Consider the following 15,047-nt stretch of genomic DNA (forward strand, 5'->3'; position numbering starts at 1 on the left):
GGTTTTGAGAGAGATCCGGACTTGACTACCCTTCACAAAAGGTTGGTGGTGGAAACTGTTGGTAGACTCCTCTAAATGCACATGCAGATTTTATCTTAGCAGGTAATTTTACAAAATGCTTCATTAGTATGTATCAACAGCCCCTTTCCTCACATCCTGTGCTCCTCCCAGCACTACTTACTGTGCATTTTCCCCTCCTCACATAATTTTTCAGAAATAGATTTTGCGAGTGCGTGTACATTTTCCACATAGAAAGCAAACTCAGCGGAAGATGCAGAAGTTGGTAACAAATAGAGCTTTATAATGACGATTATTCAGTTATTCTAAATACTAATTATTGTACAACAGTGAAAATTCGTGTCTTTCCCATTTAGCTCAATGACTTCTTCTTGAGCATCGGCCATGTTGAAGACATAGAACCTGAAAGAGGGAGAGTGGTGTGGAGAGAGGGGAGCTGGAGTGAGAGGGTCTAGTGGAGAAGAGCCCCCTCCTAAAGCTTTCTTTTCGTGGAAGCCCACAGTACAGTGTATTGAGGTGGCCTGGAGTAATGTTGTGAATAATGAAACTGACTTTGATGCTTTAGTTCATCAGAGCTGACATGTGCCGAGTCAGCTGTGTCCATTCATGAAAAGCCTGTTTTCTTGTCTGGTCTAGGATTCAAGGAAAAGACAGTAGAAGCCACAACTAGACAGAAGTACTGCCTTTTTTTCTCGCTCGTGTATGAAGTATGTGTCCAAGATCTATGCATAAAAAGATAATGTTTGGATGAACATAGTTTTGGCTGGGGTGATCATGCATCCCATTTCTCTTGGATAGTTTCACTCTGTGCCTGCTGTTCTTGTATTACGCCTGGTTAGTACCCCCTTTCACTCTCAAAGGGGTACTCGTATAGATGATAAATTATACAGACACTATATTTGTAGTCCATTTTCATTGTCATTGAGAGGATAATAGCCATAGGACACCTACTTTAAATTCAATTATAACTCTTAAACCTTTTTAAAAAGAATATTTTAGCTATAATTTTTTGTTGAATTGTAAGATTTATAATGAAATGTATATAAATATACTTTCACTTCTGTATTTTACTTATCGTTTTGTGGAAATACTGAAAAGCTGAATTGAAAAAAACACGGAACAGAATGAGGTCGTTAAATATTAGATTTTTGTGGGTCACTTCTGTTGTTTAATAGTGCCAGTTTTATACACAGTTCTGAAGGGATTTTTTTTTTAGCTTATTATACCTAAAAAGATATTGCTTTGTTGGCATACATAAAGTGTTCGTCAGGACTTATAAACATTCTAGTTGGCTTTTTTGGGCATTATCCTTTTTATGGATGCAATAGCCAACTTTGCTTTGGTTCCAGACATGTCCTTGCCTTGGTTTTTAAAATTGGCTGTGGTTAAACATTTCAACAGTATAGAAATGAGTGAAATAAAAAGTAAAAAGTTCCATTTCAAAGCCTCTTTCTCCATCCTCTTTTCCAAAAGTCACCACAGTTTAGACTTCTTTCTTTAAAAAAAAAAAAAAAAGTGTGGTTTATGAACAATACGTCAGAAATTTCATTTAAAATTTGGTGGTAAAGCAAGTATTGAGGATTATTTTCTAAAATGTTTTATTCACTGAGCTGAATCATCTTTGGATCATTATTTTTAAATGATTTTAATTTTGGTATTTAGATAATTTGGCCTCTGCCAGTGCTTTGAAATGATAATTTTGTGTTTGTCAACATGCTTTTCACAACTGCAAAAATTAGCATGAGGTCACAGATTCTGGCTCCTAAAATAAGTCCAACTGTAAAAAAGGAAAAATCTAAATAATGTTATATTATTTCTTCAGTCTAATGATGCTGCTTTTAGATACTTTTAATACAAAATCAGTAGAATAAGAGCTGCAGAATCATGAGTTGACTGCTTGACATATAATAGGTATCCCATAAATACAATTTTTCCCCCTCTTTTTTCCATGCTCTTTAGGTGGAAGGCTTCCCAACAGGCAGTGAAACAGCCTTAGAAACAGAAATTTTATTTTTTATTCTAATATCTCCCTATTAAAAATGACTTTTTTCTGTTTATCATTAGTAATTGCATTTTCAATTCTTAAAGAAATTTTTTAGGACAATTATTGTTACTGGCCAATTTTCCCAGGACTCAGTGTTGTTCAGATCACTTGATACTGTTTTTTCTTTTGTTTGTGTGTGTCCAACTGTCCATTTCCGTAACTTCCATCCCAAATGGAAGCTCTGTATGTATGCAGTTAAATAGTAACTGTCCACTTCCCCCTTCTCTTAGCCACTGGTGACTTCTATTCTACTTTGTATCTCCATGAATTTGCCTGTTTTGAGTACCACGTATAAGTGGAGCCATATAATATTTCTCCTTTTGTGTCTGGCTTATTTCACTAAGTATGTCTTCAAGGTCCACCCATGTAGCATGTGTCAGAATTTCGTTCTTTTAGGCTGAATAGTATTCCATTGTATTTTGTTTATCCGTTCATCTGCTGGTGGAGATTTGGCTGTTGTGAATAATGCTGCTCTGAGCATAGATGTACAGATGTCTGCTTCAGTCCCTGCTTTCAGTTCTTTTATGTGCGTATTCAGCACATAGTGGTGGAGTTCCTGGGTCACAGGGCAGTTTTATGTCTGACTTTGTGAGAAGCTGTCAGACTTGTCCACAGTGGCTATGTTGTTTCGTTTCGCATCGCGGTGGGCACCGCTATGCATAAGGGTTCCCATTTCCCCACATCCCCAGCTGGTTGCCTCTTCCTTTTTAATGTGAAATTGTGTCTCACTGTGATTTCATGTGCTGCTCCCTAATGATGCTGAGTGGTTTTTCATGTGCTTTCTGGCCATTTATATATCTTCTTTGGAGAAATGTCTGTTTGAGTCTTTGGCCCATTTTTGAATTGGATTATCATTTTTTTGTTGTTGAGAGGTAGGACCCCTTTATATATTCTGGATATTAATCCCTTATTAGATAAGTCCTTCTATTTCTATCAGGTTAATTTCATCCAATTAGTTAATTATTTAATTAGTTCATTTTATATATTTTTCTTCTCTGGAAGTTTTATCGGGTTCTTTTTTGTATACCACTTCTTTCCTTTGCTATGTTGATGATTCCTTGTACATCCTAGAACATACTTAAAATAGCTTATTAAATAATTTCCACATTTTCATTTGACTGAGTTTTCTCCTAGTTAAGTGTCACTTCTTCCTGCTTCGTGTCACATCTGGTAATTTTTGATTGAATGCTTAGTATTATGAATTTTATATTGTTGAATGCCAGGTTTTGTCATACTCCTGTTAAAGAATATTGGACTTGATTCTGTTAGAGGTTACGTCTGGATCAATTTTATTCTTCTGTGGCTTGTTTTTTAAGTTGTTATTGGATGGATTTAGGATAGTCTTTTGGGATGGTGTAGCCGCATCACCAAGGCCTAAATGCTCTGCTGCAAGGACTGTTCACTTTGGTATGAGCTCTGACAGCTGTGTGAGCTTTGGGAACCCTTCAGCGTAGAGCTCTCAGTCACTTTTTGTCCAGCCTGGTGGGCAGCAGACCTCAGTGGACCCCATGCAGGTATCTAGCACTCTTTCTTCATATAGCTCCTCGACTCTGTCCTGCACATTCTAGCTCCCACAGCCTGCCGGAATTCTGATTTCTGTCCCCTCAACTCAGTGAGATCACCACCATCTTCCTGGGATCAGCTTCTCTGTGCTGAGATCCAGAAACTGCCTTTAGACAGAAAGCCTATTTCGGTACCTGGAAAGTGCCCCTGGGTAGAAAGTTGAGGCAGATGTCTGTTTATCTAATTTGTGTTCTTTCTTAGAGATCATCATTCAGTGCTACCTGTGGCCTAATGTGCCAAATGTATTTTAAATATATTTTTCCAGTTTTCTAATTATTTACAACAGGAGTGTAAGTCTGGTTCCAGTTATTCCATCGTGACTGGAAGTGGAAGTCTTGGTCTGTCATTTTATTTTCAAAACTTTCCATCTAGAATTAGCCCAAAATGCCTTATCTATGATCGTTAAGGAAGAGAGCCTGTTAATTTTGTTTGAAAAATTTAAAGGAACTTTTTAGTGTACAGTTTTTCAATTGTGTCATTAGGAAGAATTAAACTTCTCTACCATATTCTCCCTTTTGTATCATAGTCTATTGACTTTTATAGTTAAGGGGGAAAAAAGTAGAATGTACTACTAATTGTTACATTTCTCATTTTTTAGACCTAAAGATTGTCTTCGGTCTATTATGAGGAGGGTGAACCATAAAGATCCTCATGTTGCCATGCAGGCTCTGACTGTGAGTGGTTTCATTTCAAGATCTACCACAAAATTGTCTACCGAAATTGAGCCCTTTTAACTCCCTGTTTTATACTTTTAGCTTCTAGGAGCGTGTGTATCAAATTGTGGCAAAATTTTTCACTTAGAAGTATGTTCAAGAGATTTTGCTAGTGAAGTAAGCAACGTATTAAACAAGGTAAGGCACATTATTTCTAGAAATGAATTAACACTGTCTTCTTTCTTCATATATTTTATTGTTCAGTTCTTCACATTTTAAATCACAAAGGACTAGTCTGTGCTTTTTTTTTTTTTTTAACTCTTTCAAGGCTATGTCTATCCCATGTGTAAGTCCATGTTAGGTTTTGCTGAAGAGACTACACATTTATATAACTTGGAGATTTGGTTTTGGTCAAGCCAAATTAGAATATATTTAACATCTTTTCTTCACCATTCCTTTCTTCTGATGAAAAATATGTGTATTTCTCTGATTAAGAGATACCAGTTTACTTTAGGCACAGTTTTTATAACGATTTTTTTTTTTTAGTCACAGAGGTCATCTACTTAACTGAATGTAGAGTTAAAAATTCAAATCCAGCAATTTAAGGAATTTAAAAATTTTAATTTACTAAGTAATATGTGAGTTTTCTCAGTAAAAATTCATGCATTCTAAAGGTAATTATTTCTGGCCTTTTTGGGGGGGATAATTATATATAAAAATGTTTTAAGTGTTAAAAGGGAAAATGCTTCATGTTTTTTTGGAAAAAATGAGTATTTCCAGATTTTAGTAGGAAATAGTACATAAATAAGAATTTAAAATTCTGTCCTCCTTTTAGAACATGGTTATGTGATAATTTTTTCCTGTTCTGCTTTATTCAGTTATTCAGTTATATTTAGGTAGTTTGCGCTAATTATTTACCATTCTTTTGATGTCCTGAATGTCCATCAAAATGTACAACTGTTTATGAAGAGATTCTAATGTAATATTTTCCTTAATTGAAGATTTGTACTCGGTATTTAGTAATGTGAACAACTTTAAAAAGCAAACAGTTGCGTATAGGAGAAAGAACTCTTTATTTTTCAAATATTTTACAGTGAACATATTGGTTTTCTACTTAAGGGGGAAATGTTATTTTGAAGAAATGAAGTTTGCAGGAATATCGGCATATAGTAGACCTCATGCCAGGCCTCAGATAATTAAGTAACTGGGTAAAAACACAGCCATGCACATTAAAGGTCAGGAATTAGGAATAAAGGAATTGTACTATTTATTCTCTCTTTCCAACTTATTTTTCATTGGTCTGCAAAAAAGAAAACAAACTTTTCTATGTCTTCCTCATAGACAGCACTTGCTTAGTTGCAAAATACTCTGAAAAGTCCTGTCTTTCTGACCTCCAGAATAAGTTACTATATATCTAATGTTTTAATATGTTATGAGGTATATGATGGTATCATCTATTTTTTTTCATAGTGTGGAAATAAAACTAGTTTATTTCTAGTAACCATCTGTATTTTCTTATGTGTCATCTATAGCTAGGGATAATTTATGATTTAAAAAGAGATCTGCAACACTTTATAAGTTTTATATTTACGGTATCTGTATTGAATCATTTGCCAGGAAATTAGTGCTTTTTTATTAATTTTTTTTCTCTATTTTTAAGGGTCATCCTAAAGTGTGTGAAAAATTAAAGGCTCTTATGGTTGAATGGACGGATGAATTTAAGAATGATCCACAGCTTAGTCTAATATCAGCAATGATTAAGAACCTTAAGGAACAAGGTGTTACGTTTCCAGCTATTGGCTCTCAGGTATTTTATATAAATTTGTGTGTGTGCTACAGTTCATTTCTCTGAAGTAACCATGTTTATTTGAGTTTTTCTTTTCTTCCTCCAAACCCAGTTTTTAATACTCCAGAGGAATTTTTGTTAATAATAATAATCTTGCATATAAAGTTGCCAGAAAAATATAGTGGAATGTTAATGTGTTCCAACTTCTATTTCCCCACTGTTTCTCCTTCTTTATTAATGAATTCATTTAACCTTTTTGCAATTAAAAAATTTTTAATATAATTTTAATAATACAGATGAAATTGCTTTATTAGGTGATACTGACATTCTTGTTAAATGCTCTTCGTGCTGTAATTTTATCTACAAAGAATGACAGCTCAAAAATCAGGTTTCCTTAAAATTTAAGGATGTGTTTAGAGGTTCTTTGGATTATGAAATTTATGAGCACCTGTATTAAAAAATGGTAGGGAGATAAAAGGGGGTCATTGGGAAGAGAAGTTCCCCTTAAGAGCTGACCAGCACATAAGTGTCTTCTTTCTTTTTCTTAATAAATATGATTGACTGAAAGGCTTAACTTGCCTTTAAAAAAATTATTTATGTAATGAGCTCAATCTCTAATTTATGTCATATAGGAAAAAAAATGGAAGATTATCTCTTTTATTCCTTTTCTATTCCAGTAACCATCCTTTAGGATGCCCAGCTAACTAAGTAGGCTTAAAGTGTGTGGTAACTTACTGCACTGTCTTTCCCCACTGTATGGCTTGGGGTAGAATATAATGAGTGATGTGAAAGCATGAGCAGAAAACTCTTAGTTGTAGAGGGCTCACATTCAGCGTTTTGACCATTTCAAGGGAATTATGAAGTGATTCATCCAGACATATCTAGACTTTCTTCCCAAGGCATTTCTAATTTATCTAGGTACTCTTGAGATGTGAAAACCTAGAAATATATTTTGGAGATAAAGGAAGGAGAGGATATTTTTCTTCTTACTTGAAAAAATTTGGCTCATGAATAGTTTTACAATGATAAATTACATCTTTGATAAGTAGTCATTCATAATTGATAGCTCATTTTTACTACCTCAGAATAATTTCTAAATCTGTATAATTAAGGAATAATTTTATGTAGAATAATCCAAGATATCTTATAATAAGACATCCTTGACAATAGAAGCAATGTTTAATTATCGAAGAGTAGACTCACTATGGAGAACCAAAGAGTGTAGTTGCTTAGTGGAATGTCAGGTTCTGTATTCTGAGAACCTGTTCTGGAGCTTGTTACTTACAGTGTGGCTGGTTGGCCATCATCATCACCACCTGGAAGCTTTTGAGAACTGTAACATCTCATTCACGGGTGGAAATGTGCCTCCAAGCAGTGGATTCATTGTCTCCATTTTAACAAGACCCCCTGTTTTGAGCAGCACTACTCTTGAGGACAGCTTTCAGTGCAAGTGAAAACTGCATTTCAGTCCACAAAGCAACTTGTGCCTGTAAGAGAAGGAAGAAGAGTTAATGATCCGTTTGATACGTAGCTTTGTTTGGTTAACCTAGAATCTCAGATAGTTGTGGGAACAACTCCAGTGATCCTCTAATCTAATCCCCTCATTTTACAGATGAGGATACTGAGACCCAGAATGGTTAAGTGACTTGCCCAGGGCCACAGCTAGTAGTTGACAGAGCTGGAACTAGGACACAGGCCTCCTGACTCTCAGTCCAGTGTTCCTTCCACTACACCATCCTGCCTTCCGTTTGATATTGAGGTTAGTAGATATGTGTCTGTCCGGACTAGGCTTCGAAGGACAAGAAGTGGAGTGAACACTGGCAAGAGCGTTTACGTACTAACTGGTGTAGATGTGAGACTGCTCTCCGGTTCAGAAGACTCAGGGTGTAGATCAGCAATAGTAAAGTGAAGAGTTACTTTTCTTTTCTTCATCTAGATCTTATAAAATATGTGAAAGCTCATTTTGTTATAGTTGCTGTCTTTCAACCACAAGAAATATGTAAAATGCGTATAAAGTAACCTATGATGAGGTAGAATGGTGATTTTTTTAATAGTAGTTTCTGAAGAGGTTTTCGTTGAAAACCATGTTTGTAAAGAGCTTCACGTTTAATTAAAAAAAAAATCTATCATCTGGGATCAACTGCAGAAGTCCCTCCAAATCTTACAGTCACTTAGCTGCTTAAGCTGTTACTACATTTTAATCAGACTAGACCTTTGTTAGCATATTTTTAAAAAGGTTTCTGGAAACGAGAATTTTTTAAAGTATATTTTTTCATCCAAGAACAGAAGAAAATAATATAAAAATATTAAGAAAAGTGATACTTGAGTCACCTAACTCTTGCTGCTGTGGTTCTCTTAGCACTGACTTTGGACACTGAGGTCGAAGTGATGCTGGCACTGCTACTGTGTTTGACTGGTTAATCAGACAAGTAGCGTTGCTATACTTGGAACCTGATGATAGAAAGGAACTTTGAAAAGAGAGCAGTTCAGGAATGTAGGGCTTAATATAGCTTGTTTCTGCACTTCCTTCTTGACCAGTAGAGATCCCTTCTCAGACCACAAAAGATCAATATGTCTATTTTGTGAAGTTCACAAATTGTGAAAAAAAATTCATATATAATGATAAAGATTGCCTCTGATGAAGCATACATTCAATTTTCAGAAGTGTATGATGATTAAAACATTTTTATTTAAGGAAGATTACAACTAGAGGTGGGTCAGATTGACAGTGCTTGAAGTTCTCTTCATTGAATAGAAAAGCTCTCTTCTAATCAGCTTTTCTAAAAATAAATGCCTTGTGTATTTGTTTGACGTTATAAATATATTAAGTGAAGACTGTAGCACGGTATTTACTATAATGTTGAATATTTTGCCTTTCATTTACTCAACAATCATTTATGATCTCTTGTAACATTTAGCCCCATATACCCTCAAGGAACATGCAGCCTGGTTATGGAGACAGACATGTAAGCAGAGAATTATAATAGGAGCTGAGATTTATTGCCTGTTACTATGTACTGGGCAGTGATCTAAGTGCTGTGCATTTGGTAATTTGAATATTTTTTAGAATTTCATTTTTCTTAATTGATGGCTTTGGGAATTTAGTATACATTTGTAACTTGTCACAGTCTGTTTTGAGTTAATAGCGAATTATTTCACGTAAAATGTAGAAGCCTTGCAACTGTAGAGAGTTTATTTACTCTCTACTTCAGCATCCTTTGTGCTGCAGTTACCACATGTATGGCGTATATCACCTCTGCATACATTTTAAAGCCCAGGAGACAACGTTATATACTCTGAATGGCTCTCATTGCATCTGATTTTGGAAGCTACGTGTGCGAATTTAATCCTCACGACGGCCTGTGGTGTGTGGGCCATTGTTGTCCTCATTTCGTAGATGAGGAACTTGAGGCAAAAGGAGGCTTTTAGGCGCTCAGGGTTCATGCGTTCGAAGGTGGTGCATCTGGGGTTTGAACCGCATTAGCCTGACTCCCCATTAGCCTGATTCCCCAGCTTGCGTCCTTAACTGTCCTTAACTACCTGAAGCATATAATACCTTGTTTAAAAGTGTTACCAGAGGGGCACAGAGGAGGGAAGGCTTAATGAGAGGGTTTAGGAACGTTTCACTGAGAAAGTGACTTTCAGCTGTTCACTGACTGGTGGGTTGAATCTCACTAGGAAACAATGTGGATGGAGTACAGTGAGCCAGAGGGGAGGACATCATGAGTAGAAGCAAACGTGTGTCATAGCGCGCGCGCGTGTGTGTGTGTGCCAACAATTTCTGGTAACTGATAGAATGGTTGAAAAATGAGGCTGGAGTCTGATTGGCCTCCATGGCCACACAAAAACTCAGTAGCCATTAAGACTTTAGAAGCTTGTAATTCTGTAAGTGTGAATCAATGTATGTATTTATTTACTTGTACACTACCTTATATACAAAATATGTTTAAGAGGGACAGTAATATATTGTCAAAATTAACTGCTAGTATTTTGGTTTAGAAAATAGTATAATTTTTTTTTTTTTTTTTTTTTTTTTGCGGTACGCGGGCCTCTCACTGTTGCGGCCTCTCCCGTTGCGGAGCACAGGCTCCGGACGCACAGGCTCAGCGGCCATGGCTCACGGGCCCAGCTGCTCCGCGGCATGTGGGATCTTCCCGGCCGGGGCACGAACCCGCGTCCGCTGCATCGGCAGGTGGACTCTCAACCACTGTGCCACCAGGGAAGCCCAAAGATAGTATAATTTTATGAGCATTTGTATTACTGTATATCAATCTGGATTCCTAAAGATAACATCCTGACTTTTGATCTGGAAGGAAACAGTAAAATTCTTGAATAGATATTTAAAAATTTTTTTAACTGCTTGTTTTTAAAGTAGTCATCTCCTTCCCACTCTCAACCCCATTTTGTTGAAATCTCCTCTAGTCTGTCTTCTCTGGTTTACATAGTGTCTGCTTCTAGTTTAACCTCTTCACACAAACCTGGGAGAGTGTGGCTAGGCCGTTAACCCTAAGAAAACAAACGCTCTCAGTCTGTCTTCTCCAGTTCTACCTGTTCTCTGGCTCCTGAGGAAGATGCTCAGGTTCAGATTTCTTTCTTGTTCAGAAGTCTGTGGTGGATTGATGGGAAGGGTCTTGTGAGTTCTTAGATTAGTTCGGGGTAGGAAAATTTGAGAACAACTTTCAAATATCATTTTCCTTTTTTGTGTGTTAGGCTGCAGAACAAGCAAAAGCAAGCCCAGCTCTGGTAGCCAAGGATCCTGGTACTGTGGCTAACAAAAAAGAAGAAGAAGATTTAGCGAAAGGTACATTTTTAAGTCCCTGATCGTGGAAAGAAGATAGGTCTCTTACTTGATGTTTATTTTCCCCCAAGATATTTAAAAATAAAAGAAATAGGAGTTCACAGCCAAAGTTGAAATCTACTTGTTCTCCTTTGTTCCTCTCTTCAGTGTCACTTTTTTCCTCTCCTCTTCCGAGGCAACTGCTATCATGTATGTCCGTTCAGTCTATGTTTCTATAATGTTTTTACTACACCATCTATGTGTCCATAAACAATACCAAATACTTTTTTGTGTCCAACAAATTCTTTTTCATAAATAGTGTACTCTAGGTATCATCTACAACTTGATTTTTCATGCAACAATATGTTTGAGATCCGTTTGTAATAAGACATGTATATCAAGTTCATCTGTTTTAACTGCTGTGTAATATTCCAGTGAACTAATAAATATCTGCTGTAATTTATCCTCCTACTGATGGACAGCTGGGTTTTCTGATTTTTTTTTACTATTAACAAGTAAGCTGCACTGAGTATCCTTGAGATTTTGTTTTGTGGTATTGTTGGCTTATGGAGTAGGTACATCTTTAACTTTGCTAAATAGTTGCAGTATTTCCTTTCCATCAGCAGTGTATGAAAGCTTTTATTATTCACTTATTCTTTTTAGTCTCATGACATTTGCTATTGTCAGAGTTTAATTTTTGTGAATCTGATGGGTTTGAAATGATACCTAATTGTTTTTAATTTTTATTTTCTTGATCACTAGTGAGGTTCAGTCCTTTTTTGTACATTTATTAGCTGTTCTGATTGTCTCTCTATTTTTTTCTAATAATGATGTATAGAACATCTTTATTTTGGATATTAATCTTTTGCCTGTTATATCTGTTATATATATCTACTCTTGGGTTTTGGCTTACAATTTAAACTTTGATAATGGCATGTTTTATTAAACAAGTTTTAAATTTTCATGTAGTCCAAATTTTTGCTTTTCTTTTATGATTTTGGGGTTTTTTTTAATGTCTTAAGATATTTTCCTCTCCCCCAGGATCCTGAAAGATATTTTTCTATGATAATTTTAAAGTTTTATTTTCCCATCTGGTCTTCTATTCATCTAGAACAGAGATGGAAGGGAAGACGGGCTTATGTGTTGCACTGAAAGCAGGGTAGTCAATTTATTAAGATTATGTTACAGAGCCTGTGTGACACATGGTGATGGCCTCCATTAGGGGAGGAGATAGAGCAGACACATTTGAAATCTATTTTGGGGGATTTGTTAGGTGAGACTTTACTGTAGTTATTTCCAAATTCCAGTTCTTAGACTGATTACCTAAGAATGACCTTTGGAACAATAAAATGTAGGTTCTCAGATACTACCTTTGAGACTCCTATTTAGTAAGCCCCCAGTGAAGGACTCAAGCTTGGGACTTTGGACTTCCCAAGTGATTTTGATTATTATTTGGTAAACTTAAGCTATAGAAATACATTGAAAAGATGAAAGAAAATATAAAATATCTGCAGCTAAATTAAACAAAATTGATTTGAGTTTATATCTTTTTATTACCCAGAATATTTAAAATTGTACCTGTTCAGTAAAAATAGTCATCATGCTGTTCAGTTTTTTTTTTTTTTAGTTTATTTATTTTTTAAGCTCTCAGTGTGAATGAATGAATAAAGTTGATGACATTATTTTTGTTCAATATATTATATCAGGATAGAAAAAGAATACTTTTTACCTTCAGATATATTTTTGTACCTCTTAGGATTGCTGGGTATATTAACATTTTGGGTCTTTTTAAACCCATTATTTTCCAGCCATTGAGTTGTCGCTGAAGGAACAAAGGCAGCAGTCAACCACCCTTTCCAGTTTGTATCCAAGCACATCTAATCTCTTAACTAACCACCAACACGAAGGCCGGAAAGTTCGCGCTATATACGACTTTGAAGCTGCTGAAGATAACGAACTTACTTTTAAAGCTGGAGAAATTATTACAGTTCTTGATGACAGGTGATGGTTACTATTAAGTTGAACATTCATTTGAAAATATATAACATATTCTGTGTTTCATATTATTCTTGCTGAATGCCTTATCAAACGTAATAAAATCAAATACTGACGCAGGTAGTTTTTCTGTAGGACAGTCCGTTGCTTTGCTTGTGTCATACTGTCTGGATTCGTATTTTGTAGCTTAATTTTTCCTCATCTATCATTTAAATGGGTTTTATATGTCTTGGAGGCCTAGTTTACTCTATTCATTTTTGGTTCCATCTTATAGATTGTTAAATTAGTAAAAAAAAAAAAAAAAGGTTAAGGTTTTAGAAAATACACCAAATATATATATATATATGTATATATATGGAATTTATAAGAAATACATAATATATTGAATTAATTTATTTGCACAGAATAGTATATCAGTGTGGAACAAATTCATTTTACATGGTGTTATATACATTATATCATAGGGGAGGTGATACAGTGCATCTGTTTTTTTACTACAGCTTTATGTTTACTTGAAAATTAGTTGTTACTGATGATTATTACTCATAATGAAGTGCTAAAATTTGCAAGTGTTTTTTTTTTAAATCTTTATTTTTTTTAAAGGGAGAGCTGACCTGGCAGTTTTTTTTTTAAATAAATTTTAATTTATTTAATTTATTTATTTTTGGCTGCATTGGGTCTTTGTTGCTGCATGCGGGCTTTCTCTAGTTGTGGCGAGCAGGGACTGCTCTTCGTTGCAGTACGCGGGCTTCTCATTGCGGTGGCTTCTCTTGTTGTGGAGCACGGGCTCTAGGTGCGCAGGCTTCAGTAATTGTGGCACGCGGGCTCAGTACTTGTGGCGCACGGGCTTAGTTGCTCTGCAGCATGTGGGATCTTCCCAGACCAGGGCTCGAACCTGTCTCCCCTGCCTTGGCAGGTGGATTCTTAACCGCTGCGCCACCAGGGAAGCCTAAATCTTTATTTTTGAGGTCAGATAAATGCACTAGGTTTTTTTGTTTGTTTCGTTTTAATATTTATGGATTTATTTATTTGGTCGCACCGGGTCTTAGTTGCAGCAGGTGGGCTCCTCAATGTGGCTCACTGGCTCCTTAGTTGCAGCACCTGGGCTCCTTAGTTGTGGCTCCAGGCCTTCTTAGTTGCAGCACATGGGTTCCATAGTTGCGGTGTGTGAACTCTTGGTTGTGGCATGCGTGTGGAATCTAGTTCCCTGACCAGGGATTGAACCTGGGCCCCCTGCATTGGGAGCATGGAGTCTTATCCACTGTGCCATCAGGGAAGTCCCTGCATGTGGTTTTTAAAGATCAATTCAAATACATTTAAGATTATTCTTATAGTATCACCCTTACATACTAATATGTTTTCTTGAATGGAAGAAAATGAAGTAAAGTTTGAGCCGGTTAGCTGGAAGTTGCACAAAACCTTGATCATTCATTCATTCAAAAAGTATTTATTGAGCACTTGCTAGCTTTCCTTATCCTAGGTGCTGGGGATCCAGTGGTTAGCATGGGTGCGCACCCGGGAGTGTGTTCCTTGTGAACATTTTGTGCTGTAAATCGTGTTACTGTCATGTGTGTTCTCTTGTGGGGGGGAAAGTTTCCTAATGTGTGCTAGAAAGAGCACTGATTAGGAATGGAGGTCTGGATTCAGAGCCTACCATCTATCTTATTATAAAGGATTCTCACGTGGGAGCCTATGAACCATTCGAAGTTGACAGTTTTCAAGTGTGGGGACCTCTGGTTGAGGGAGAGAGTTCAGAGCCTTGTACTAGATCCTCGAAGCGTTCGCCAGCCTTCCAGAATATGAGAAAGAACTGTGTGTTTAATAGTATCTTATCTTCTCTGAGGCCTCATCTCTAATTTGTAATCATGATACATTCACTTCCTCCATTGGACTGTTGTGAGCTTCAGATCTGGTAATAATATAGGTTAAACACTATAAAAGGTAAAGATACATAGAAATAAAAATTCTTTGTTATAGTAAAGCATTCTTTCTTTTTTCTCTTAGTGACCCCAACTGGTGGAAGGGTGAAACCCATCAAGGCATGGGGTTATTCCCCTCTAATTTTGTGACTGCGGATCTCACTGCTGAACCAGAAATGAGTAAGTATTTTCCAGCCTGTCAATGTAAGATAATCCACAATTCTCTCTAAAATTCAGCCTTCTGGAGCAGAGACTCAAAAGTTAGTGCCTCCAAGGTGTTTATTAAAAATGC

At 36.2% G+C, this 15,047-nt stretch overlaps 1 protein-coding gene across 1 annotated transcript in view; it reads left to right on the plus strand.

Annotated features, from left to right (window-relative positions):
- STAM (signal transducing adaptor molecule) overlaps positions 1-15,047 on the plus strand; it is a 66,104-nt gene that overhangs the window by 29,103 nt on the left and 21,954 nt on the right. Inside the window, exons 3-8 of the mRNA XM_060097793.1 lie at positions 4,224-4,299; positions 4,381-4,476; positions 5,939-6,085; positions 10,775-10,865; positions 12,650-12,842; positions 14,841-14,935. Coding sequence (XP_059953776.1) covers positions 4,224-4,299; positions 4,381-4,476; positions 5,939-6,085; positions 10,775-10,865; positions 12,650-12,842; positions 14,841-14,935 — 698 coding nt within the window. The remainder of the gene's footprint in view (positions 1-4,223; positions 4,300-4,380; positions 4,477-5,938; positions 6,086-10,774; positions 10,866-12,649; positions 12,843-14,840; positions 14,936-15,047) is intronic.

This window comes from Mesoplodon densirostris, chromosome 4 (genome assembly GCF_025265405.1).
Source record: "Mesoplodon densirostris isolate mMesDen1 chromosome 4, mMesDen1 primary haplotype, whole genome shotgun sequence".
Taxonomy (NCBI): domain Eukaryota; kingdom Metazoa; phylum Chordata; class Mammalia; order Artiodactyla; family Ziphiidae; genus Mesoplodon; species Mesoplodon densirostris.